This window comes from Natator depressus, chromosome 10, assembly GCF_965152275.1.
Source record: "Natator depressus isolate rNatDep1 chromosome 10, rNatDep2.hap1, whole genome shotgun sequence".
Classification (NCBI taxonomy): domain Eukaryota; kingdom Metazoa; phylum Chordata; order Testudines; family Cheloniidae; genus Natator; species Natator depressus.
In genome coordinates, this window is record NC_134243.1 from 30,160,142 (window position 1) to 30,187,048 (window position 26,907).

Here is a 26,907-nt window from a genome sequence, read left to right on the forward strand (position 1 = left end):
ACACGGCATTGGCAGGAGCACAGCAGCCACCGGGCACTAGGGCGTGGGACACTGCACTAGCCACTGGGGAGCAGGGCAGGGGGCCTCCAGGAGTGTCACCCCAGGAGACCTCAGAGCCCCCTAACTCCCCAAAGGCCCAGTCCCAGGAGGGGTGTCATGCACACTGCCAGGCTGCGGAAAAGCATCCTGCCTCCTGCAGCGATTCAGTGGAAGAGGCCCATGCAGTGCTGGCAAAGGTGCCAGCCTGGAGCCCAGAGCTGCCTAGCTCCCCACTGAACTGCTACCAGCCCCTGCTGCAGAGGCCAGCTGGAAGGACCCACCTCTTGGGACAGGGTTGTTCAGGCCTTGTGGCCCACTTGGTCCTTGGCCTCTGGGAAGTGGAGAATAGGAACATGAAGACCTCTCCTCTGTAACTGGACTGAGCTCCCTCTGTGACTGCCAGACTCCTCCCACCAACCCCGCTGGGCTAGGGGTGCTTTATGGGGCCTGCAGATGGTAGCAGCTTTCTGGCACAGATGGCCTGAGCTGGCCAAACTGATGCTCTAAATGGGAACTGTCCAGATAGCAATCCCCCAAACCATCCAGATGTTCACCTGGCCTACGCTAGTACAGCTCCCTTGACTTGCTGAAGGCATGTGTGGGTGGTGTGGCTCTGTCCCGGTCGGCAGCAGTCTGAAACCTTGGGTGCAGCTCCATTTCCGCACTCTGGCCTTGCCATCCTCTAGGAGGTCCCTGCTGGCCTTAGGATAAGGCAACAGCCTGGGCTCTGATGTCAGGGGAGTTGACAAGGGAGGGTGGGGAGTCACCCTGTATTTAATGTGCTTACACCAGCAGAGGGTGGGATCTGGGATCAATCGACCAGGGTATCTCTACCGCCCTTCCCCATGTGCCTTGTGGGCCTGAGCTCTACTTCCCGGTGAGATCACTACACACCTCCTGTTCCACACCAAAGGGAGAAGGAGGGCCGAGTGAGAGGACTTTCCAGTTCAAAGCTCCCCTGGGATGAGGGGGATCCCAAGCCATCTTTCCATGCTGCTTCCCAACTTCTCTCTGCATGGTAGCGCTTCAGGAGCGCAGGACAAAGCCGACCCAGGCATCGGCTCGTAATGAGCAGGGCACTTGGCTGGTGCCACTTTCGTGAGCTCTCCCCCTCTGCATGAACACGGCCTGGGTATTCCTGTCAGCGAGCGGGGTGGGCAGCTGCTGCCTCTCCTGAGGAATGCACCGGAGCAGGACATCCCTCGCAAAGTGCGCTGCTGGGCAGCTGCCAGGCCATTCACCCCCACTGCAAACGGGGCCCTGGCTGAATCTCCTGAAAGTTCTTCCTGTTGGAAAGTTCTCACTTCTGCCAACAGGGGGCAATGTGATCTAAGTAGCAGTTCCCCCTGCTGTCCTTTGGCTTCCCGCGGCTGGTGCAGCTCCCATCCCCTGGAGCTGGGCGTGTTAACAGATACCAAGGGAGAAACCTGGCTTAATTCCTTCACCCTCTGACCCTTCCCAGGGGCAGGGGGGAGGAAGGGAACGCAGTCTCAGTGACTTAGAGCCTGGTGGCCTTTGGAGCCCATGGAACAGGGCTTCACCAGCCATGGTTAATGGTGGGGCTGGCGTGCGGAGTGGCCAGGAGTTCCCCAGGATGATAAGAGTCCCTGGCTCCAGAGCCACAGTGCAGAAGCCTGGTGGGGGACTCGGTCAACGAGTCAGTGGGGCTGTGCTGGCTTCCGGCTGGCGTGCTTCAGGGCTGTCACGCAGGCCTCTTTCAACTGTATGGAGTCAACACCAGCATGTTTTCCCCTTAAAGTTGGTGGGGAGGGGGAATCACCAGAGATCAGCTCAGAGAGGCCTTCCGGGCTTTTCCAGTCCAAGTTGGGGCTTCGGGGAACCCGCTCAGTTAGCATTTGGGGCCCAGGTATGGTTCTGTCCATACCGGCCTTCACACTGCTGCTCTACCTCCTTGCTCACAGTGACGGAGTCTTCCTTCTCCTCAGCCCTGAGCCAGCCTGCCACTAGTCTGAGACTCTCCTGCCAACGGGATGATGAGCTCAACAGACTCTTCCTATCCAAACGGGAATGTGCAGCCTCTGGTCCCTCTGATGCTGGGCCCTGAGCCGCTCCTCCCCCTCCTCACTCAGTGCTCGATGCTTCCCTCTGCTCCTGGTCTCTGCTGCTGAGGGAACAAGACAAGAGGAAGGCTGGGATGGCATTAAATGCTTGCAGATGGGCTGGTCTCTTCTCTCCTAGCTGTGGGAATATGGCCACTGACGCTCCGCCATTCAGCTCGGAGTGCAGGTGTGCTGGTAGTTTTCTTCTGCCCTGAGGGTAGGGGTGTATTTCAGCCCCAGGACCTGCAAAGGGGGAAGCATTTGGGTTGAGCTGTGTGGAACCTAGTAGCACACCTGAACCCAGGCAGGTGTCGCCTGGCTCTGGAGCTGGTTCTGAAGCTGCGATGACTAGATTGGCAATGTGATCCAATGGGCTGGGAACCAGGAGATCTGGCTTCTAGTCCCACGTTGGCCAAATCACTTCCCCTCCCTGTGCCTCTGTTCCTGCGTCTGTAAAGTGAGGGCAACGATACGTGCCCATCATGGAGACCTACTGGTGGGATGAAGGTCTAGATCTTCAAAGATAGCTCGATGCCTAACTCCCATTGATTTGAGAAGCTGGGCCTGTGCACGTATGGTCTGGGGTGGAAGCCATTGCCGACGCTGGTAGCTTCAGTGGAGTTGTCCCTCCGAGGTGCGGAGTCTGCAAGTCAAAGCAAAATACAAATAGAATGAACCCAGACAAACGGCTGGTCCATCACCTCTCCCACTTCATTTGAGCCCCGCCCCGGGGCATCTCACATCTCTAGCTTTATCTAGACTTTTCAGCCTACCCCTCGTGCGTTAACATCAGGGATGGTTTTGCTATTGATCGGTAACTGGTTTCCTGCAGAGAAATCCTCTACTATTGATGGGGCAGAAGGGGAAGGAGATCTTTAGCCAATGAGCCCCTATTTTTTCTTCTGTGTGAGAGGGGCATGTCTAGCTGGCCCTGCTCTTTGAGTGCAGGAGCTATATAGGAAATTCCTGGTTGGCCTGTGCTGGCAGCTGGAGGAGAGACACCTCGTTCTGAGGCTGGCTTGTCTGGCCATTGGAAATGCTCCCTGCAGGCAGACAGATGGCTATGCTGGGGTTGTGTTGCCCAAGACAATCCTTCCTGGCCTTGATGCAGAGCCTTCCTCCTTTGAACAGGCGATCGCGTGGGAGCATGAAGCAAAGGAATTGGGAATGAAGCACTGTTGGTAAAGAGGACAAATCTTCCCAGTCTGAAAGGTATTTGGTGACGGGCCATGGAAGGACAAAACAGGGCTGAAAATCAAAGCAGTCAGGGAAAGTGGCTCATTAAAAAGACTTTGCAGGATTCTCCCTCCCTCAGTGAGGCCCAGACAATGGGCTGCAGCTTATGAGGCGAAAGACGCTGCCAACTCCACCTGGGATGGAAAAATCGGGCTGTGTTTCTGCCTCTTGCATCGTGGCCAGTAGCAAACTGTCTGCAAAGAATTTTGGGGGGAAGATGCCCAAGGCTGAGTAAGGATCCAGCTTCCTGCTGGCTTGGTAAGGCTAGCAGGAGGAGCCATGGTTTAGTTAGGAAAGAAGCAGATGGGCCTTGAAAACAACCAGGGAAGAGTAAAGTCCAAACCACAGTTGCCTTCCCAGCGGAAGGCAGTGGGCATCTGTTGGGGCTGTAATGCTGGTGGAAAAAGCGAGGGTGGGATTGAGGAAATTTACTCCTCCTGGTCTTCTGACCTTGCCCCATTAATGGTCCTGCTCCTATCTGCGCGATAGCTGAGCTGAATTGCCCCTCCTCGCTGAGCCTATGTTCCTTTGTTCCACCCTCTTTCCAAACAGTCTCCCATCAGTGCAGGACTGCCTCTAACCTGTTTATCATTGAGAATTAGCTGCCGAACAAGATCAGTGACCAGAGACCGAGCGTCTATCTAGAAGTGGCGTGTGAGCAGCCGATACGTGAGCTGCTCTGGCTGGGCTCGTGGGTCATGTGGTGTGTTGCTTACACCCTGTTCTCTGGTGCTGATACTCACGCTGGAGTCCGAAATCATCTGTCTGGGACTGTTTGCTGATGTTTCTGTAGCATTTCTGCCAGAACGCTGGTTTGCTAGAAAGCTGGCAGGAGGTAAATGCAAATGTGGCTGTGCAGCCAGCCAAAGCCAATGGGCATTTCTTTGGATTCGAATGAATATCCTGGGAAATGGTTAAAGACAGAAAGTCCTGGCACCCCTTAGAAGAAAAGGGTATGTTGTTCTGATCCCTGATACAAGATCTTCTGTCCCCTGTGACTGACCTTCCCTCTGCTGTTCTACCAACCACCCAAAATCTGCCTTAGAGGGAACACTGCCTAGTGTGGGTTTCCCCAGACTGCTCTTCCATCATGACGTGAAGAGAGGCCCCATCTTCTAGGAACTCAAATCAAAACTCCCCCCTGCTGTCCCTTGTCTCAGCCTAAACGTACAGGTCCAAATCCTGCTCTTGATTGCATTACCATGGCTTGCTGCCAGGGCTAGAGTGGAATTTGCCTCACGAGCTGCAGTTTTTGCTGAGCGGGTGGCAGAGGCCATGTTACCAGGCAGAGCTACTTCAGAGAGTGACTTGGGGGGTTGTCTGCTGCTCCATGACAGGTGTCCCTGGGCCTCTCCTACACGCCCTCAGAGGACATCTGCTCTGCTACCTTACCCCGGCTCAGGTGGGGAAGCAGCGTCTGCGCTGAGAGAATGGGCTGCTTTGTTCCTGCCAACAAAAGCCACGGTGACCAGACAGGAATAGGGCTGAAGGCTGCAGTCCCATAGCAACCAGTGCTCCTGGCCATCCAGGGCTGGGCAGGCCCTATGCTAATGAAGGAGATTGGAGACTTAAATCCTGATCTATACTTTCCTGTTGATTGTGGGCTCTTTAAACGCTGTAAGTGTCCTTTGCAGAGACCACCAGAGAGCAGCGCAGCATTGCAGTGAGTTGTAATGAGGTGAAATATACAACTCGACCAGATGTAAACAGCACCTTGTGGGACAGACCCCACTTATTGAGAGAGGGTCTGTGGTGCACATCGGTGCCCAGCAAAACCTACAGCCAGGGTTCGCTGACCCTTTAGCTTGGTAACAGAAGACTTCTCATGGACCCACCTCTGTCCCCCAGTGTTTCATGCTGAGACCACAGTTGCAGAGTCTGCTCACCTTACCCACCAAGCCATCCTCCTTATCTCACTCAGATCCCTCCAATGATCTCTGCTTCAGCTGCAAGGAGCGAGTCTCCTGTGCTTGAACAAATCCAAACAAGCAGCAAGTCATTCGTCCTCCTTGTGCTTCCTGGTCCCTCTGCATCCACCTCCTAGGTCCTACCAAGATCTCACGTTCCCATGTAAGCTCCTTGGGGCGGAGACTGTCTGTATCATACGTACAGGGCCGAACACACTGCTGGTGCTTAACAAATTAGAACCGTAGTCAGCCACAGCAAAAGGGAATGCTGCATCTGGCCAGAGGCCATGTTTCTGTGAGCGCCGTTGTACTGCTCTGGGGGTCCTTTGAGTCCTTGTTACTTCATCAATGCACAGCTGGCTGGGGCCTTCCCTATCTGCCCCCTCGCCCTTTCCTGGGGCATTAGCTGTGTTCTCATAGTCACATTCTCCAGTCTTTTCAGGCAAGAAAAAATCAAGTTAATTATCTATTGGATTAGAGGAGATGAGGATGGAGGGAAAACCAGGAAGCCCCCTAACAGAGCGCACTGCTGAGAACTAGCAGCTCATGAGACGAGTGTCCTGAAGACCCTCAAGGGCTTAGACACCTCTGGAGTTAACAAGAGGTTCTGGGTATCTGGACTTCACCCTATCACAGGAGCAGGCTGGATTCATGACAACAGTGTGAGCCTGGAATCAGTGTGTTCGCTGAGCTGGGATGTGCTCAGGGAGAAGGTGGCCCAGCCAGCAGATCCGTTCGGGGGGCAGGCCGTAGGAGGGCTCACAGCCTCCACTCGGAGGCAGAGTGGGGCATTGCTCTCCAGACAGAGCTTTCCTTGTAATCTGGGGGCAAGACCCTTTTAAATTGCGAGATGAAAAGTCATTTCAGATAGGAAACCCAGACTTTTTTGTGTACAAAAGGGTCAGTTTTGACAAGTTTGAAGCTTTTTCCCTCTCTACAAAAAGCCCCCCGTCCCACGGCTCCACTCCCCGTGGAATGGGGCCTCACCTCCCCGCCCCAGTGCGGGAGGGGCCCCAGAATCCATTTAAGCCCTTGGCTGTTTACTTTCAGCTGAGCCACTAGATTAAAAGGTGTCAAGCTGGGTAGTTTGGGGAAAGCCTCTGCAGGGGGATCTTGTGTTTGGAGAAGGGATTTCGCTGCCCCTCCCACATTGGCTGTGAACCCCCTCACCAACAGACGCCGCACAAGCCACAAGCTGGCAGGAGAGCTAACCCTTTCCCTGCTGGACACACACTCACTGTGCCTTTGCTGTAGCTCTGGGGAGCAGCGGGAGGCCGGCACTGATTCCTGCTTGCAGTAGCAGCCCTAGTTAGCCTAGCGTGGGCCATCTCACTTGAGCCCGGTGTGGAGTCGTGTGCTAGGGTCCCTGGCGGACCTGGCCAGGCTTCAGCTTTTTGTGGTCGATGGCAATATTCCTTTGGCTAATCGAAGGGAGAGGGAGCCCTTCCGGGGCTCTGAGAGAGACCGGTTCACAGGCAAAGAGAGAGAAGGAGAACGATGTGCCCACCTGTAGGCCTGTGCTAGCGCCACCTCCTTGAGCCAGCAACTCTCCAGAACTGCCCCACGCCGCAGATGTGGGGGCTGTCGGGCAGAAGAATCCGACGTGTCTGCTGGGAAGCGCGCTGCTGAGGCCCTCCCAGGCAAAGCCAAGCCCCAGGAGCCCAGCAGATCCTGGAAGGGCAGCCAAGACCCAGTGAAGAAGAGCTACGCCCAAGGAGCTAGCGGAGTGGAGTGATGCTGTGGAGCCCCCCCGGCCAAAGGGTAGCTGTGCCCGGGGAGCCTGGTAGAGCACAATCAATCCTATTTTGAGCACCTTCACAATCTACTGTGGGGGGAGCTTTGTTCGTGGGAGGGAGCATGGAAGAATGCCCCTGCTGTTCCCCACCCCACTGCACCCCATGCTCTGTGCAGTGAGAGGCTAGTGGGGTGTTGTAAATCCCCAGGGAGTGGCAAAAGCTTGTCACCTTGACATCCCTCATTTCTGGTTTGCTGTCAGCTCCTGCAGTAGCTATGCTGGGAGGAGGATTCCCAAACTGCCGGTTACCCCAAAAATCCCCCTCCGGGATTCCAGAGAGGGGGATGTTGGGAATCCCTGATTAACATCTCTCTTCCCATGGCTGCCCCCAGATCAGGCCCTGTAACTGATTCTGGCTCTGGGGCGGTAAGGCCAGTCCTACTCCAGTCTGGCTGCAGAGGATGGGCCCGAGCTGAGAACAGGTCCCTCCCTGATGGGGGTGGAGGAGGTCAAGAAACGCTAGGTGATCTTTGACCTGTGGGCTCTGGAGCTGGAAAATACCTGCCTTGTCGAGCCGAGCCTGTCTTCTCTCTCCCTATTGCACCCGATCTCTGCTCCCCCTAAGCCCCTCTGGGACAGTGCACCATGGGGGCCGATTCACCTCGGAGACAGGGCGGCCTGCGTCCTCCGCTATCGGTGCAGGTGGGCGTGCGGCCCGCAATCGGTGCATTGTTGGCAGCCTCCCCAGGAAGGGCTCCAGGAGCTGACCCCCTGGGACGGCCGGGAACATGGGCAGACCGCGCCGGGAAGCGGGTGGGGCACCACCAGCCCCTATAGCCAGACTGGGCTGGGGGCAGCCATGGGTTGAGCTGGAGCAGAACTCACCCCCCATCCCCCGCTGCTGGAGCGCTCTGCAGAGCCTCCCCCGCCCCTTCTCCCTCTCTCTGACTTCTCTGTGTGCCAAGAGCTGCTCTGACTCTGGGCCCCCCACCCCTCCTTTCTCCTGCTTTCTCCTCCTCTTTGCTTTCCCCTCCTCTCCCTGCACAGGGCAGGGACAGGCAATCCAGTGCAGCCAATGTGATCCCAGCAAGGGCTTAGCTGGGGGTGGGCTGTATGGTGCGGGGATGGGGGGGGTCTGTCATTCTTTCTCTGGGCAAGGGGGAGGAGATCTTCTCTCTTCCCCTTTGCTCTCCTCTGCTGCCACTCGTCCCAGAGAGCAGAAGCCCTCTGGGTTCTGGAGGGGGCTGGCTGGCTTGGGGGTGGAAGGCAGTTGGGTCAGACTCCCCCCTTTTCCCTTCCCTAGAGTCTCTCCTCTCCCTCTGGCATGGCGAGGTTCTGCCCAAGCTAGAAGACGTGGAGGGGCATCCCAGGAGCAGAGCAACAGCTGGAGGCAGAGAGGCACCCAGCCACCCACACTGCTGTCAGGGTGAAGTGAGCCAGGATGTCCCAGCTGTCCGTCAACGATCACCTGGAGGGGATCCTCTCGGACTTCGAAGGTAGGGCTGGGATGGGGCGCCTGGGCTTTCGACGGCCGGCTCCTGCTTTGTCCAGGCTGGGCACCTTGTCCCACGCAGCATGAGCTACCTACCCGGCTTTGCTCTCTTACATCCCATTTACCCGCCCGGAGCATACATGTTGTGCAGCACACACAAGCCGTGGGACCAACTACCTCCCCGCTGGCAACAGCAGGCACAGCCACTGAGCTTCACCCCCTCCTGCCAGTGGGGAGCTCCATCCTAGGTCCTTGCCCAAGGGCCTGTGGAAACCAGGAAACAATGCCCAGGAGAAGTGACTCCTGGCGTGTGACATAAAACAATAGCCAGAGGAGGGGGGGAAAGGACCGCCCCAAGCCAGGCTGCTCTCTCTAGATTTGGGAGCCCTGGCTCAAGCTTCCTTTGGGACTTGGACCCAACCTGCATGAAGAGGAAATATTATAACACATGTAAATGGCATTGATCGCACGCCTGGGCTGGGCTGGAACGGTGCCTGGGCCTTGTGTGTGCAGAATATAGTGTGCGTGTGTGCGCAGCTATGCATGTAGTGCAATGCACTTGTGTCAGGGAGTGTGCGTAGGTGTGGTGTATGCAGCACAGTTGTGTGGAGATGGGGTGGGGGGATGGCAGGGGGTTTGGTCTGGGATTTGAGGCTGTCTGGAGGCCTGAAAGCACTAAGCAGTGCTCAGTGGCCGGGCTGGCTCAGGCATTAGACTGAATGCAGGTAATTAAACCCAACCCGCAGTAGGAGTCAGATACAACTTGAGTTTGGAAAAACTCTGGGTCTGGGAGGAAAGCCTGGGAGGCGGGGTTGGAGGGGGAGGCTCCTCTAACCAGCTTGTGTCTGTTGAGACTGGAAGGGGAGCAGGGAAAAAGCTTCCAGTTACCAGCTGTTGCTGTGGCATTGATTCCGCTTCAGCATTTCACAGACTGTAATTAAGGAAGAGCTCTCGCCAGCCTGCAGAGTGCCTGCGAGGCAGGGCTCTTCTCCTTGTTTAGATTACAAGGCAAATGTGCAGCCCAGCAAGCCCGAGAACAATCTCCCCTTTGAGAGCACACCCAGGGACTGGGATTGGGGCCCAGGCCATCACCGCGCTGTCTGTAGTTTCTGTTCGAGGGGGCGGAGAAGGGGCCACTGCATTGTGGGATTGGAAAAACTTGCCCCAAGCTTTTGAGCCCAGTGGCCAAGTGCTTTTGTAACTCTTGGGGTGATGTGGGGCTCGCTCAGTGCTCCAGGAGCAGCTTGTAAGGGGTTCATGGGGTGGGGGAGGGGGGGTCAAAGGGTCAAATATGAGCTTGCTTGGCTTTATTATCTGTATTAGGGTAGTACTCAGGGGCCCTGTTGCACTAGGTGCAACACAAAAATGTGGCCCAAAGAGCCTGCAATCTTGAGAGAAAAATTATGGGAGAAAGGAAGGACTGTTATCCCCTGCTTTGGGGAAACTGAGGCACCAAGACTAATCCCAAAGTCACCCAGGGAGACCGTGACAGAGCTGGGAGCTGCCAGTAAATGGGAGCCAGTTAGCTCCTAAGGGCTCGTCTACATGGGAAAGTTATACTGGCATAAGGTAGGGTGTGAATTTCAACCAGTGTGATATCAGTGTAGCCCCTGTCCCATGTGTACAAGCTGTGCTACAAACCTCTGCTGGCACAGCTGTGTAGTCAGGGGGGTGAAGAGGTGACAGAGCTGTCCCAGCAAAAGCCCCGAGTGTAGTGTCCTGACACCACTGCCAGTGCCCTGTGACCTGCCCCCCTTTCAGCTGGGTCCGTGCCAGGATCGCTGGGCCAGTGCGGTGGTGTAGTTACGCTGGCCCAGCCCTCCTAGGGGAGACCTGGCTCCTCCTGGTCCAGGAGGGCCTTGTTTGGTGGAGCTTGTGTCCCTTGGGAAGTGGTTTAAACCGTGCTGCAAGAAGCCATTCTTAGTCTGGAACAAGAGTGGCCCCGGGGGGGTTATTCCGGGAGAACTAGAGTGGTTCAGTGATAATGATGTAACCGGAAAAGTCTCCCGGGTAGACAAGCTCTAAGCAGAATCTGTGCAAATCGCTGGACTGCAGCATCTCAGCACCTCCTCACTAGGTCAGGACCAGCCTTTGCACTTTCCTTTTGCTGCAGCCTCCTAGGGGAAGGGACTGGGGCAGTGGTAGATGCAGAAGGCACGGATAGCGGGGGCAGGGGAATGCCACTCCTGCAGAGAATACCCCGCGGAGGAGAGAAAACAGGGCCTAGGACTCCCACTGGTGCCCTTCCCCTACAAGAAACGGAAACTGCCCCCTTCTTATCAGTTCTCTGTTGCTCCCTCTGGCTGTCATGGAAATTCTGAGGACGGCTGGGGACGCAGGAGGTGGAAGAGAAAGCGGGACCCATCCTGAGTCAGGGGTGTGGGAGTTTCACACCACTGCCCCCTCTGGACGGGGATCTGCAGCATCCTACAGGTTCCCTCTGTGCTCTTGGAGAGGATCCAAGGCTGTGCTGCTGAGGGATGAGCCAGGGAACTTCGTTCATGGAGCAGCATTGCTAGTCCATAGGAGAAGCCACTGAACTGAGAGCAAAGCTTCTCCCTTCCCTTCAGCTCTGCTTTGTTCAGGGGGGATGTGGGGGGCTGGTCTCTAAGATCTGACAGTCCCTGGCCACCAATCTGCTCCTAAGAGTGGTGAGGGAACCTGAGAATCAGGAGCCCTGGGTTTGATTTCTGGCTCTGTCCCTGACCCTAGGCAAGTGACTTAGGGCTTCTTTCCATGGGGCAATTGTCTGGAGTGACTATTCCAGAATAGCTCCCCGTGGGGACACTGTTCCTAAATAAAGGTCACTGCCCTCTGGAATAATTAGTGCTCTTTGGAAGCTGAGTAATTACTCTGAAACAAAATCATTTTTATTCTGGAACAGAGGGACCCCATGGGGAGCTATTCCAGGAGAGCTGTCCTGGGCAACTTCCCCCTGTGGACAAGCCCTTGGTGTCTCTGTAAAATGGGGATGCTGATTTACCTACCTCATGGGGGTACCGGCTTAATCCACTGGTGTTTGTAATGTGCTTTGAGATCCGTACGTGGGAGGTGCAAAAGCAGTGCCACGCTTTCCCCCACGGTCTCGCTTTCTTGCAGAGGGTTGTTGCTGTGTTTGCAGATGCTGGGAACATTCTAGGAGACAATTCACAGCAGGGTTGCCAGTGCACAATTTCCAGCATGAGTCCTGTGATATTTGGGGATGATCTTAAGGCTCCAGCTCCTGGAGTCAGGTTAATATGGGAGGTTTCAGAGTAGCAGCCATGTTAGTCTGTATTCGCAAAAAGAAAAGGAGTACTTGTGGCACCTTAGAGACTAACAAATTTATTTGAGCATAAGCTTCCATGAAGCTTACAAAAGCTTATGCTCAAATAAATTTGTTAGTCTCTAAGGTGTCACAAGTCCTCCTTTTCTTTTTTTGTTAATATGTGAGACTCTCGGCTTCTATTTCTTTGAAGACAGTTTCTGACCCTTCTGGTTAGAGAGAAAAGCGAGGAGCAGCTAGTGCAGTCTGTACAGTGCTCCATGGGGTGAGCACTGTAGTACCTAATCTCTTTGGGATAGGTGTCCAAAGGGGGGTTGGAGGCTGGCACCTATGGGGCTGACAGTGAGGTCCCTGGCAGTTCAGGTGGTGGTCAGTGCCTCTCCCCCTTGGGTCCCCAAAGTCCCTCCCCTGGTGGGGATCACATGACCTGGCCTTGCTGAGAGTGGAAATGGAGCATCAGGCTGGAGGGGTTGTATCTGCTTGGCCGCTGCAGGCAGCCAGGGGGTGGGAGGTGGAGGATTTCCCCCCTCTAATTATCCTTCGCTCTTTCCTGGAGCCAGTGGCCTCTGGGATCCTGGAGGTGGCTTGGGAGTGAGGCAGGGCAGGTAAGATCAGAGAGTAACCTGATGCCAGGCTCCTGGAAAGCTGCAGCCTGTTATTGCCTGGAAAAGAATGTGCATACCTAGGATGGCCTGCATTAACCCTTCTGCTCCCAGGGAGCCCCTAGCCTAGAGGGACATGGTCCTGCCATGGGCATCTGGTAATGGGTACAGATTGCAGTCTGGGCCCAGCTCAGCGTGGCAGGATTGGTCCAATCTCTGCTAATAATGCAAAGTAAGCAGTACCCAGAGGCAGAGCCCAGGTTGCAAGCTCTCTCCTGTCCCCCATATCTCCATCTCCTGCCACCCTCCACCTCCTCCTCTCTCCCTCCTTCCTCACCATGTGTCTTCATCCCCATTCCTCACCCCTTTCCTCTCCAGCCTTCCGATTCGTGCCATTGACCTCATGCTCCCCTGCCCACAGCCCTAACCTTTGACCCTTGCTCTTTGCTGGCCCTGCTGCCCCTGCCAAGGTGCCATGGCGGCTCCTTCCCCAGCCCGCTCATTAATTGCTGCGGGACTCTGATCTCTTCTGTCCTTGCGTGTGCAATGCTGCCCGCTAGTCTGCTGAGTGCGCAGGCTCGCCTCTGCCTCCTGGAGAACTATCCGCGCGGGCATCGCTTAGAGCAACGTAACATTTTGCTCCTCTGTCGGAAGTCGGAAGCTCTCCGAGCGCTGTGTACACACTGGCTAGGTCTCCTGCTATCCCTCTGGGAGGGGAAAGTAGTGTGTCCTTACTTCACCCCTGGGGAAAGTGAGGCACAGAGAGGCCAAAGATGACACCACAAGTCTGAGCCAGGAAGAGAGGAGAGCTCCCCATGCCTGCCGATCCATGGTGATCACCACTGGACCATGCTGTGGGTCAGTGGCCTGGGTACGGACTGTGCCCGTGGGCTCCATATGTGCTATATCCCTCGTGTGTGTGTGTGTGTGTACTTGGGACTGGTTTTAGCCTGTGGGCTCACCCTGCTCCCTGAAGTTCTATTGGAAGGTGTCCAACCCCACCCCATCCCCTCCGCATTTGATTCCTCACGTGATGCAGCCTCATCAAGTACTGACCTGATCCCCATATGCCACGGTACCAAAAGCCCTCCGTGCACTCAGGCCTTTTTGAAGAAGGCAGCAGCATGGCCTAGTGTGTCGATCAAGGGGCGGAGCTAGGAGAACTGAGTTCTATTTCTCACCCTGCCACTTTCCAGCTATGTGACCTTGGCTGAGTCCCTTTACCCCTCAGTGTATCTGTTACATCGTTTGTTATATGTGAATAATGAAGGTTGCTCACCTTTAATGCAGGGCTTTGCAATCCTCCACTGAAAGGTGTCCACAAGAGCAAAACATTAATACTTCATGTCATTCGTTGCCTGGGGAGTTTCTGGTTATGTGCAACCCAGTCCTAGCTCTGGTGGATCTGTGGGTGCAGAGGACATGCGTAAAGCCAGCCCTGAGGGTGCTGCATGCCCCCAGTGAATTGAAGGAGATATGTGAGTGCCCCATGCTTTGGGTCTGTGAAGCTGTAGAATCCCATAGGATGCCTGGAAAAGGGGGCAAGCCATCCACCTGCTGACCCTGATAAATCCCTGCCCTGCTAGAGAGCGTGTAATAAATGAGCTGGGTCCACGGGCCCCTGACCTCAGTTGTGCACTGGGTGGAGCTAATGGAAGCTGACAGACCAGGTTCTCCAGGGCTGAGAGCAAAGAGTGACCACGACAAGGGAATTACTGTCAGGTGCCCACCTCTGGGCTGGCTGGGGAGCATATCTCCTGCATGGGGAGGCCTCCTGCCCCCATCTCTACTCCACTGCTGGAAGACTTCCTCCTGGTGTACACCCCCCACCAGCTTGGCTCTTTAGGGCTGGCCAAGATTGGACATGACCTAAGTAGAGGTGGACCCACGAGTTAACCATATGGGTTTAGCATGTTCTCCCTCCCCCAGTGCTGCTGCTCGGAGAGGGGCCTCTTTGTCACAGGTATGCAGGGTCTCTCTGCTGTCCTTGAATCATAGAATCATAGAATATCAGGGTTGGAAGGGACCTCAGGAGGTCATCTAGTCCAACCCCCTGCTCAAAGCAGGACCAATCCCCAATCAAATCATCCCAGCCAAGGCTTTGTCAAGCCTGACCTTAAAAACTTCCAAGGAAGGAGATTCTACCACCTCCCTAGGTAACGCATTCCAGTGTTTCACCACCCTCCTAGTGAAAAAGTTTTTCCTAATATCCAACCTAAACCTCCCCCACTGCAACTTGAGACCATTACTCCTTGTCCTGTCCTCTTCTACCACTGAGAATAGTCTAGAACCATCCTCTCTGGAACCACCTCTCAGGTAGTTGAAAGCAGCTATCAAATTCCCCCTCATTCTTCTCTTCCGCAGACTAAACAATCCCAGTTCCCTCAGCCTCTCCTCATAAGTCATGTGTTCCAGACCCCTAATCATTTTTGTTGCCCTTCGCTGGACTCTCTCCAATTTATCCACATCCTTCTTGTAGAGTGGGGCCCAAAACTGGACACAGTACTCCAGATGAGGCCTCACCAATGTCGAATAGAGGGGAACGATCACGTCCCTCGATCTGCTCGCTATGCCCCTACTTATACATCCCAAAATGCCATTGGCCTTCTTGGCAACAAGGGCACACTGCTGACTCATATCCAGCTTCTCGTCCACTGTAACCCCTAGGTCCTTTTCCGCAGAACTGCTGCCTAGCCATTCGGTCCCTAGTCTGGAGCTGTGCATTGGGTTCTTCTGTCCTAAGTGCAGGACTCTGCACTTATCCCTATTGAACCTCATCAGGTTTCTTTTGGCCCAATCCTCCAATTTGTCTAGGTCCCTCTGTATCCTATCTCTGCCCTCCAGCGTATCTACCACTCCTCCCAGTTTAGTATCATCCGCAAATTTGCTGAGAGTGCAATCCACACCATCCTCCAGATTATTTATGAAGATATTGAACAAAACCGGCCACTTCTTGTAAGCTTCTTTTTTATGTTTAAGATCCGCTAGGATTTCACCATTAAGCCAAGCTGGTCGCCTGCCATATTTACTATTCTTTCGACTCATCGGGATGGTTTGTCCCTGTAACCTCAACAGGGATTCCTTGAAATACAGCCAGCTCTCCTGGACTCCTTTCCCCTTCATGTTAGTCCCTCAGGGGATCCTACCCATCCGCTCCCTGAGGGAGTCGAAGTCTGCTTTCCTGAAGTCCAGGGTCCGTATCCTGCTGCTTACCTTTCTTCCCTGTGTCAGGATCCTGAACTCGACCATCTCATGGTCACTGCCTCCCAGATTCCCATCCACTTTTGCTTCCCCCACTAATTCTTCCCTGTTTGTGAGCAGCAGGTCAAGAAAAGCTCCCCCCCAGTTGGCTCGTCTAGCACTTGCACCAGGAAATTGTCCTCTACGCTTTCCAAAAACTTCCTGGATTGTCTATGCACTGCTGTATTGCTCTCTCAGCAAATATCAGGAAAATTAAAGTCACCCATGAGAACCAGGGCGTGCGATTTAGTAGCTTCTGCGAGTTGCCGAAGAAAGCCTCATCCACCTCATCCCCCTGGTCCGGTGGTCTATAGCAGACTCCCACCACTACATCACTCTTGTTACTCACACTTCTAAACTTAATCCAGAGACACTCAGGTTTTTCTGCAGTTTCGTACCGGAGCTCTGAGCAGTCATACTGCTCCCTTACATACAGTGCTACTCCCCCACCTTTTCTGCCCTGCCTGTCCTTCCTGAACAGTTTATAACCATCCATGACAGTACTCCAGTCATGTGAGTTATCCCACCAAGTCTCTGTTATTCCAATCACGTCATAATTCCCTGACATCACCAGGACCTCCAGTTCTCCCTGCTTGTTTCCAAGGCTTTGTGCATTCGTATATAAGCACTTGAGATAACCTGCTGATCGCCCCTCATTCTCAGTATGAGGCAGGAGCCCTTCCCTCACAGACGTTCCTGCCTGTGCTTCCTCCCGGTATCCCGTTTTCCCACTTACCTCAGGGCTTTGGTCTCCTTCCCCCGGTGAACCTAGTTTAAAGCCCTCCTTACTATGTTAGCCAGCCTGCTCGCAAAGATGCTCTTCCCTCTCTTCGTAAGATGGAGCCCGTCTCTGCCCAGCACTCCTCCTTCATGGAACACCATCCCATGGTCAAAGAATCCAAAGCCTTCTCTCTGACACCACCTGCGTAGCCATTCGTTGACTTCCACGATTCGACGGTCCCTGCCCTGGCCTTTTCCTTCCTTCCTTCCTTCCTTGTTCTTACCGCAGCTGGCCAGCAGGGGCTGCTGTGGTAGTAGCGCTGCTGCCTCCACCCATGGGCCTGGGGCAGCACCCAGCCGGGCCATAGAGGAAAAGGCCGAGGTGGGGAGCTCAGACGCAGCTTGGTAGTACTGTGCAGCGGAACACCAGGCCGGCCTCCAAGCAGCGCCCAGGGGAGTTCACTGACATCCCTGTTAACACAGCGCACCTCAGAGGCTGTGAAATAACAGATAAGGCGCGGAGAGGTGGGAATTTGGGCCTGTGAAGGGGCAGCCAGCAGCAGGTGTGACTGGGTGGAGAGCGGAGGAGAACTGGGGTCTGCAATGAGGGGTGGATCACCTCATTCTGACAGCACGGCAACCAGGAACCTCGGCCAGCAAGGCCCAGCTGAGTGAGCTTTGCTATGCTACAGCACCGTGTGTGGGGACCTCCAACCCTGAGGCACAACTGGGTCATCTCCTCTTAGAGCAATTCTAGCCTTAAGCTACAACAGCGTCCCCTCGGACATACTGAATGCACTCAGGGCCGGCCACCTTGCAATACCAGTGTATCACCTTCCCTATAGCCCATCCCCAAGACATGACTGCATCGTCTCCGCCCTAGCACTCAGGAGCCCTCTGCACCCAGATATCTGCCTGCTTCACCTGCCCTCTATCGCAGGACAGCATCCGCTGTGCTGGGACCTAATCTGCATCACCTCTGCTCTACTATAGCCCTCCCCGGGCTCTGCATGGCTTCCTGCTGGAAATGCTGTTCGCTTCTGACTCAGCAACATCAGTCATAGATGCTCCCTCTGCCGTGACGGTGGCTTTAGTTTGGTCCTTCTGTTAGGATCCCAAAAGTCCCTCTCCCCTCTTCTTCCGCAGAAAGAGCAAGTATTCTAACCAGGGTTCATGTACGGAGCACACAGCTGCAAGAGCCTCTGCGCTTCAGAGCCATGATCACCCCCAGGCAGATCTCCCTTCTATACTGACAATAATCATTATTTCCAAGCCTCCAGCCATCTCAGGGAGCAGCACCCGGGTCTTGGAGGACCTCTGGTGGCGGAAGAGCTGTCCTAGTGGTTCAGAGTGGAGCTCAGAAGGAGGGGGAGGAGATGAGTCTAATTTCTGTCTTCCCCCAGGAGATCATAGTCCTTCAAGCCAGGGTTATGGTCTGTGTCCAAGCACTGAGGTGCTCAATGAACCAACACTGCGTTCCCAGCCCCTTCTGGGGAACAGCTGATTAGAATACTGTTGGGTTTCTCTAGCACCGCTTGCCTTCCAGATATCCCGTCTGTTGGGGTTTCTCTAGCACCGTGCCTGGGAGCGGGGCTGAGGGCGAAGCCATGTAGGCAGCCGTCGCAGCTCCGCTGTGTTCAGCACATGCTGGCTTGCAGCATTGGACGGGAGGAGATGTGTTATTGGAGGCTGGCTGACTCTGATAAGCATTAATATGAGCTGGTGCCATTCATCTCCTAAGTCACCGATCAGCTGGGCACAGGTTAGCAGTAAGGGGAATTACATTTCAGGGGCCTATGTGAAATGAACTGGTGGTTCAGGCTGGTTCCTTATCCAAAGGTGGCCACATCATGATAACTACCCTGGCACCCTTGTGGGCATTCTCTGTGCCTGCAAGTGTTGCCACCAGATCAGACTTGAGACTCATTGGCATGGCACTGTCAGGGGAAGGAGATTGCCCTATGTCACTCCAAGTTTTGGCATCTGGATAACTACTAGAGTAGGCAGAAGAGACTTCAGTGTAAAATCTCATGCAGGGGGACTAGCCCCTCTAATAAAGCAGCAGTTGCCTGAGCATGGGTGAATGGCAAAAGGTGAAACAACCGAAGGTTTGGAAGCCGATTGAAATGATTCTCTGAGCTGTGTGAGTCTGCCAACTGGGCTGTCGGTTTCAGGAGCACAGACTGCCTGCTACTGCTTGCTCCACGTACCATGGGTGAAATCCTGCCCCACTGAAATCAACAGCAAAACTCCCCTTGACTTCCTCGGGGCCAGGATTTCACCCCATGTGAAGAGCCTTCCTTCCCCTGTCTTACAAGTTCTGCAGCTGCCCTAGCTGGAATGGGAGGGCAGTGGCCTTGGTCAGGCAGCTTCTCATGCGTGGGTGGTTTCAAGGGGAAACCACTCTCACTTCCATCCTTCTGAGTTTAGTCTCCTCTGAGAGTCAGGGGCTGGGGAGGTGAAGGGTGAACCCCCTTTCCCACACCTGTCTGCATCTCTGGGACCCTTATTTGGCAGCTAGCATAAACCATCACACAGCATTGAACCTGAAGGGTTCTCAGGGAGGGCACTCTGTCCCCTTGCTCCGAGTGGGTACACAGCATGACGCCAGGATGGGGGCTGGCAGTGCACCTGCCCCTTTTGCCCAGCTAGGGTGACCAAATGTCCTGATTTTATAAGGACAGTCCCAATTTTTGGGTCTTTTTCTTATATAGGCTCTTCCCCCCTCCCCCCCACCCTGATCTTTCACACTTGCTGTCTGGTCACCCTATGCCCAGCACTGGGCCATGCACAGCTGGGAATCCTGGGGCACAACCTCACCAAGCCCCATGGGTCCATGGTTTGCCAAGATCTTCACAGACTGTCCAGCTGGGGAAGAGGTTGGATCTCCTTTGTAACCCATGGCACCATGCTTCTGTCCCGTGATTCCCTGCTCTGCATTATCCATTACTGGGCTGGAGGAGGTCACGCTCGCCCAGCTTATACCAGTGCCTGGGCCTTGTGCTGAGCACTGGGAGAGAGCCTGGGAGGAGCGCAAGACCCAGTTCTAGTGAATCCTCTAAAGTGCTGCTCCAGAGCAATGACACTGGTTCAGAGTGTGGAGCCAGGAGCACTGCCCCATGCTCACCCGCCCACCCAGTCTTCCCTCGCTGGGCTTGAGCACAGGCCTCCTGCAGCTTGGCCCTTCACAGGAAGGAGGCCCAGGCCCCAGCGCTGTGAAAGCTTTTAAGTCAGTAGGAGCTTTGCCATCGGCTTTAACGGGAGCCCTGCCGTGTGGGCACAGATAGTGCTAAACCCAGCACGTGGTTTGACGCAGTAATGCGGATAGTCACCAATACCAGCAAGCAGAGCCGTCTGGGCCCTTCCGCGGGTCAGTCACTGCCTGTGCTCCCTCATCCCTGCAGGGCTGAGAATGGGGCTATTGGCAGATCTGTGGGAAGGGAGAAATGAGAGCCAAAGAGCCCTTTGGTCTAATCACAGAAACAGCTCAACCCCCCAGAGGTGTGTGAAGTGGGGCGCGGGAGGGGAGAATGGGGAAATAGCAAATGGCAAGCAACATGCTGTGGAGTGCTGAGATCAGGGCACCAAATGGATCTGTGCTCAGCAGAGCATGTGTGTGTGATGGGGGATGGGAGGAGAGCTGATGAGCCTGTATCTCGGGGAGGCCCCCTCAGAGCAGCTCCATTTGGCATCGTGGGAGGCTGAGGCTTGGCTAATGTGTTTCCTGACCAGATGTGTTTACGAAGGGGTTCCAGCTGTGCGTGCCCACAGCAGTTTGTCTGCCAAGACAGGGACAACCCTGTGACCAGCGCCTTGGGCTGATCATCACACTTTTTACCGTGCAAGTGTCCCGAAGGGCCTTGATTCTGATCTGAAGGGAATCGCCCTCTTCTGCGAGAAATTGGAATTCAGCCCCCTGCCCTGTTTTTCTGATGACGTGCAATGACTGCAAATAACCTCCCCCTCGCAGCTATTCTAACAAGAAGTTTACGCGCTAGCAGACATCTTCCAGCCCTCCCAAATCTCCAGCATCTCAGCGCCTTCAGCTGTTAAACAACCGGGATGTTTTCTCTAGCCCTCTGGCAGCGAGGGAGAATGTCCTTTGGGGAGGGAAGGGATTTACCTGCCAACCGATTCTCCAATTTTCACAACACTCAAAGGTTTAAAAATGAACAGCAGGTTCGCTGGGGCAGTTGGAGAGGATGTAAATCCATGTCTTGCCTGTGAAAGAATGAGCTAATTTTAGGATAATAACTGTCTCTCTCAATAGCAGAGCAGCCTCCGGAGGCTCAATATAAGCATGTGTCCATTATTCTTATTATTACTTTCTATTCACGAGCACCTAATGAGCTCAGCTAGGATCACACCGCCTTTGTGCTAGACACTGTCCAAACACACAGCAGAAGACGGTCCCTGCCTCAAAAAAGTTACTGTCTAAAAACAACACAGATGACCAGATATAGACATCAAATAGCGTTTTTTTCAGAATACAGAAGTTGTAAGTTACAATTGGAATTGGCTGGAGAGCAGAATGTTAATTTCACAAAAAAGAAATCTTTGCAATTGGTTTCATTCCAAACCAGAATGAAAGGGCAAGAGTTGGACACTGTCCATGCAATAACAATTTGAGTGTTTCCGATCTAATCCTGTTGACAGGAAAATGTCGACATTTTAAAAATCAAAACAAACTACATTTTTCAAGGGCGTGAGAGCAAGTGGGGGGTTTCCATTTTTCTTGCTGTTGCGGAAAAGGAGAATTGCAAAGAAATCCAAATGTTTTCACGAAACAGTCTGCATTCTTTGAAATGCCCCTTTTTGTCAAAATTCGCTGTCTCTGGAAATATTTCGCCCAGTTCTGGTTGCAATGTCTCCTGATTTTGCTCTTCACATAACAGCCTCCAGCATCTCCTCTATCAGCTGTCCTAGCCAGTGTCCTCTGCCATGATGCACCCTCAATGCCCTACTTCCACTCTACTCCAAGAGGAAATAGTAAGCCCCTGCCTTTAGTGGCCCTCATGTCAGTTACAGTCCAATAGCTCCTGGGTGGAGCAGGGCATCTTAGCCACATCTGCTGAGTTGTTCCCAGACCACGCTGCTTTTAGGGACGTGAGCAAGCACAGTCCCCATGTGGATATAGATCTCTGTCCATTAGGTCAGAACAGCTCACCTTCCTGGGCATCAAGCAGAGTAGGAAACCAAGCAGGGTGTCTCTTGCCATGGGCAGTGCAAATCATGAGAAAATGCTCCGGGCCATCACTAAGGAAGTGGTAGTTGTGGTTCTCCTCTGTGGTAGCTGGGCATAAAGCTGAGGTCAGTTGTGTACATATGCCACCCACACCTCTTTCCTGGACTTTGCTGAGAAGCCATCTTCGTATCTCGCTGTTTGTGACACCTGCTTGTTGTATCTCCTCTTAAATTAAGGGCAAGCTCTTTGGGGCAAGGATTGTCTCTTACTATGTATTTGTAGGGTGCCTAACACAAATGGGTCTCCACTGCAGTGACATTGTAATACAAACAATAAGATTGCTGCTGGAATGATCTGCAAAGTCATTTAACAGGTTGACCCTGCGCTGTCATCTTTAGGTTTCAGAGTTAACAACCCAGTAATACAAATGGGGCAGTCAACATCTCTCGAAGCTATTGTTTCAGGCTCTCTGCAGACTCAAGCAGACATCCCTGCATTAGTTACATTCGGGTCATCTTTTCAAGTTTGTCTTCACGTCCAGGAGGGTTGGAAACATTTTTTTAAATGAAAGTTTAGATGTGGGGGAAGGGAAGAAGTCTGTGCTGCTGTGGAGTTGGAGAATACAGAGGGTCTTGCTTATCTGGGTCTTTCTGTGTGATTGTAACAGCACCTGGACCAATGGGAGCGGATTCTGACTGGGGCAGCTGCATGTTTCTGTAATAGAGCTATGAACAGTATTCTACACAGCAGTGTTCAAACCAGCCGTGCTCTCCCCCCCTTGTCAAATGCTTCTTCTGAAAACATTCCCCATGACTGAACTGGAATAAAGCACGTGCAATGGACTATATTCCTGCCGGGTGGGAATTCACTGGGGCTGGCCAAAGAAGGGAGAGAATCTGGCCCATTGTGACTGTGTGGTCCGTGTATTTGTTGACTTACGTGTGCTCTTCTTCGAGAGGGAGCCAGACCAACCCCCCCCCCACCCCCCAAACATGCGCACTTCGGAACATTGTGGCTTTCTCACTCCAACCCATCTCCTTCACATTTTTACATCTGTTGGAAGTACCTGCCAGCGGAGAGAGTTCTAGCTGCATTCCCCCCAGCCCCTGTGGAAGATGCCCTGCCACACTCTGAGGGGCTAATTTTGCTCTGTGGATAGCTTTGTCCTCTTCAGCCCTTAGTTAGGTAGAGCAATCGCTGCCTCCTGCCTCAAACAGCTGCAGCCCACCCCCCACCAGCTTCTCCTTTTGCTAGGGCTTCACACAGCCCAGCAGGGAGGCCATCTCATTTCACAAGCTGTCAGTGGTGGTGACTGATGGCTGGCTCACTACAGGACTCTGGCATCAGCTTGTCTGGGGCTCCAGTCCCAGGCTCTGCCAGCAGGGGGTGCTGTAGGGAATGGGGTAGGAGTGCTGGCTGTAGGGGAGCTCCCCTCTACTCCAGTCCCAGGCTCTGCCAGCAGGGGGTCCTGTAGGGAATGGGGTAGGAGCGCTGGCTGTAGGGGAGCTCCCCTCTACCCCAGTCCCAGGCTCTGCCAGCAGGGGATGCTGTAGGGAATGGGGTAGGAGCGCTGGCTGTAGGAGAGCTCCCCTCTACCCCAGTCCCAGGCTCTGCCAGCAGGGGGTGCTGTAGGGAATGGGGTAGGAGCGCTGGCTGTAGTGGAGCTCCCCTCTACCCCAGTCCCAGGCTCTGCCAGCAGGGGGTGCTGTAGGGAATGGGGTAGGAGCGCTGGCTGTAGTGGAGCTCCCCTCTACCCCAGTCCCAGGCTCTGCCAGCAGGGGGTGCTGTAGGGAATGGGGTAGGAGGGCTGGCTGTAGGGGAGCTCCCCTCTACCCCAGTCCCAGGCTCTGCCAGCAGGGGGTGCTGTAGGGAATGGGGTAGGAGTGCTGGCTGTAGGGGAGCTCCCCTCTACCCCAGTCCCAGGCTCTGCCAGCAGGGGGTGCTGTAGGGAATGGGGTAGGAGCGCTGGCTGTAGGGGAGCTCGCCTCTACCCCAGTCCCAGGCTCTGCCAGCAGGGAGTGCTGTAGGGAATGGGGTAGGAGCGCTGGCTGTAGGGGAGCTCGCCTCTACCCCAGTCCCAGGCTCTGCCAGCAGGGGGTGCTGTAGGGAATGGGGTAGGAGTGCTGGCTGTAGGGGAGCTCCCCTCTACCCCAGTCCCAGGCTCTGCCAGCAGGGGGTGCTGTAGGGAATGGGGTAGGAGCGCTGGCTGTAGGGGAGCTCGCCTCTACCCCAGTCCCAGGCTCTGCCAGCAGGGGGTGCTGTAGGGAATGGGGTAGGAGCGCTGGCTGTAGGGGAGCTCCCCTCTACCCCAGTCCCAGGCTCTGCCAGCAGGGGGTGCTGTAGGGAATGGGGTAGGAGCGCTGGCTGTAGGGGAGCTCCCCTCTACCCCAGTCCCAGGCTCTGCCAGCAGGGGGTGCTGTAGGGAATGGGGTAGGAGCGCTGGCTGTAGGGGAGCTCCCCTCTACCCCAGTCCCAGGCTCTGCCAGCAGGGGGTGCTGTAGGGAATGGGGTAGGAGCGCTGGCTGTAGGGGAGCTCGCCTCTACCCCAGTCCCAGGCTCTGCCAGCAGGGGGTGCTGTAGGGAATGGGGTAGGAGCGCTGGCTGTAGGGGAGCTCGCCTCTACCCCAGTCCCAGGCTCTGCCAGCAGGGGGTGCTGTAGGGAATGGGGTAGGAGCGCTGGCTGTAGGGGAGCTCCCCTCTACCCCAGTCCCAGGCTCTGCCAGCAGGGGGTGCTGTAGGGAATGGGGTAGGAGTGCTGGCTGTAGGGGAGCTCCCCTCTACCCCAGTCCCAGGCTCTGCCAGCAGGGGGTGCTGTAGGGAATGTGCCAGCGGCTGTGGAACTCGTGGCGAATTCAGCCCTGAACTCCCTTTGCAATATTTGATTTGAGCCGGGTGACTCTGTTAGGGTGGGCAATGCCCTGCATGCTCCATGCCGTAGCCCAGACGTAGCCTGTTGAAGCAAAGGGGGGTGCAGGGGCGGCGCAGGGAGCAGATCTGATAACCCAGGATGCCCCAGGCAGGATCCTTTACATGTGCTGGTTGGAGGCAAAGAAGCAGTTAGCGTGCTGCTCCCGAGGGGCATGTCTGGAGCTCATGACACTGGTACAATCCAGCAAAGAGAGAGGTGTGAGAGATTATAGGCCTCAGGAGGGGAGCCAAGAGCACGGCTCCAGTTTCCCATTGGGGAACTGCTAACAAAACCCTCTGTTCCATGCAGGCTGCAAAGAGGGAGCCCGGCCGATCGTCTGCCTCCCCAGCCTAGGCCTAGCCCCTCCACCCCACTAAGTTCAGAGCTGGGGAGAGCTTTGGCTGTGCTCTGCCTCATGGGGGGGCTTGCTGGGCGGAGGATTTGAAAGGCAACGCAGCGGAATGCACCATGTAGCTAGCACGGATGCTGTGGGGAGTGGTGCTGGGTTGATTTCTCAGACCGGGGGTCGTGCCAATCTTTCCCCATTTGGGTCCATGTGGGTTTCATACCCTCGGAGTTCCACTTTGGATCTGGGCTTCAAATCTACCATATTTCCCCTGGTGCCAGCTCAGAGCCAGATGGGGGCCAGACCATAAACTTGGGTCTGGCTCTGCCCAAAGCTGATCCAAGGCTTCTCCAAAACCCAGAGGCCGTTTGTGTGAATGCAGCCCCAGCTTGTACGGCGGGCGAGTTTCCTGTGCTTCCAGCTCTTGTTGGGACGCAGAGATGGTCCCAGACCTGATCCCCAAGGGCCCCAAAGTTCAGGGGAGGGTTTGAGCCAAAGGGGAGTCGTGTGGGCCTTTTGCTTTGATTTCTTTGCACAACTCTAGACCCTGCTAGAAGGGCAGGTGGGACTGAACGGGAGGAGGCTGCATGGCCACCGTTGGGGGTAGGAGTCGGCCTGTGAGGAAGGTTCCCGTGGGAGCCACGTGCTGGGTTTCCACGGTGTGGTGTGCGCCCTGGTGTGTATGGGCTGGGGGGTCCTGCTCTAACTCTCCCACCCCTCTCCTCTCTCCCTGCAGCGCTGAAGAGGTCGTTCGATATGGAGGATGCTGAAGAGGCTCCAGCTGTTCCTCCTTCCTGCCTGTTCAGCCCCAGCACACCTGCAGACAGCCTAGCTGCGGGCAATAGGGAGAGCGGGCAGCTGGCCAGCCTCCCACCTCCCACCTATCAATCCCGCATCAGCCTCAGCTCGAGCCCCAGCCCAGCCCAAAGCCCTGTGCTGAAGACCAGGATTAGCACCAGCTTCTCCTTCAACAGAGGAACCATCCAGCTGGCCAGGGCCAACGGCGCCGTGAGCTCCAGCCTGACCCGTGTCGCCTCTTTCCAAGCCAGGCTCGATCCCAACGGCTTCTCCTCCTCCTTGGGCCCGGGCAGCGAAAGCCTCCACAGCTCCTCCTCCAGCTTGGAGTGCCCGCCACCCCCCAGCACACCCCAGAGCGCTGCCCGGCAGCCAGAGCCTCGGGGGCTCAAGGCCGCCCCGGTCACCAGCCCGGCACTGAAGAAATTCTCTTCCCACAGTAATGTCTTCCATTCCGAGGCAGAACGGCCCGTCCAGCTGGTGTCCAAGGCCGGAGTGAACCATGGCTCACTGCCCTCTCTGGACCTGCACATTGCCGAAGATCAGGGCTCCCCCATCCCACTCACTCCTGCCCTGGCTTTTCACTCTGCTGGAGCCTGGAGCAGCAACAGCCAGAACTGTGCCTTGCTCCGAGGGAAGAGCAGCACACCCATTAGTAGGGAGCCTTCCTTCTCTTCCTCTTCCTCCTCTTCCTCCTCCTCCCCACTCTCCGATGCAGCCCAGCGGCCCAGTCTGAGCCCCGCTCCTCCACCCTCCAGGTGGCCACCGAAGCTGCAGAAATTCCCCATCAGCCTGGATGGTTTGATGGGGAAGCCTCTGGATGGCTCTGATCCAGCGCCAAGTGCTGACTCTGCATCCAGACTGCTGCCAAGGACACAGCTCCAGCTCAGCCTCAGCACCAGCCCCAGCCTGTCCCGGCAGCCCCCGGGTAGGGCCAAGGAGGATGCAGTCGCAGCCGTTGTGAGTGGTGTCTCTGCAGTGCCCTCTCCAGGGAAGTGCCCACGTGCCCAGGTCAATGAGAGCCCTTGGCCACCATCTCTGTCTCCTGCTCAAGCTGCTCCTTTCAGGCTCATGTCTCGGCCTCAGATAATGCAAGTGACTTCTCAACCCTCCTTTCTTGGGGGCCCAGCAGCACCCAACCCAAGGGAACATGTCAGATCCGTGGCTGAAAGAGTCAACTCCTTGTCCAGCTCCGAGGTCTCAGGCCTCGGGGCTCCTGCTCCCAGTTCCTGCCCAAGGGAAGCCCCCTACATGGGCCCGACAGGTTCTCCCAGGGTCTTTTCTATGAGCGAGGAGAAGCATGGCCGAGAGAAGACAAAGGAAGGTAGGACTTTTCTCTTTCTTATCTCTCTGGTTGTATTCTGCCCAACACTGCTT

General features: G+C 55.3%; 1 protein-coding gene across 1 annotated transcript in view; it reads left to right on the forward strand.

Annotated features, from left to right (window-relative positions):
- Window positions 1-8,175: 8,175 nt before the first annotated feature.
- Window positions 8,176-26,907, forward strand: part of SEPTIN12 (septin 12) — a 71,440-nt gene continuing 52,708 nt past the window's right edge. The window contains exons 1-2 of the mRNA XM_074965565.1: window positions 8,176-8,473; window positions 25,472-26,854. Of these exons, the coding sequence (XP_074821666.1) occupies window positions 8,419-8,473; window positions 25,472-26,854 (1,438 nt within the window). The 5' untranslated portion in view covers window positions 8,176-8,418. The remainder of the gene's footprint in view (window positions 8,474-25,471; window positions 26,855-26,907) is intronic.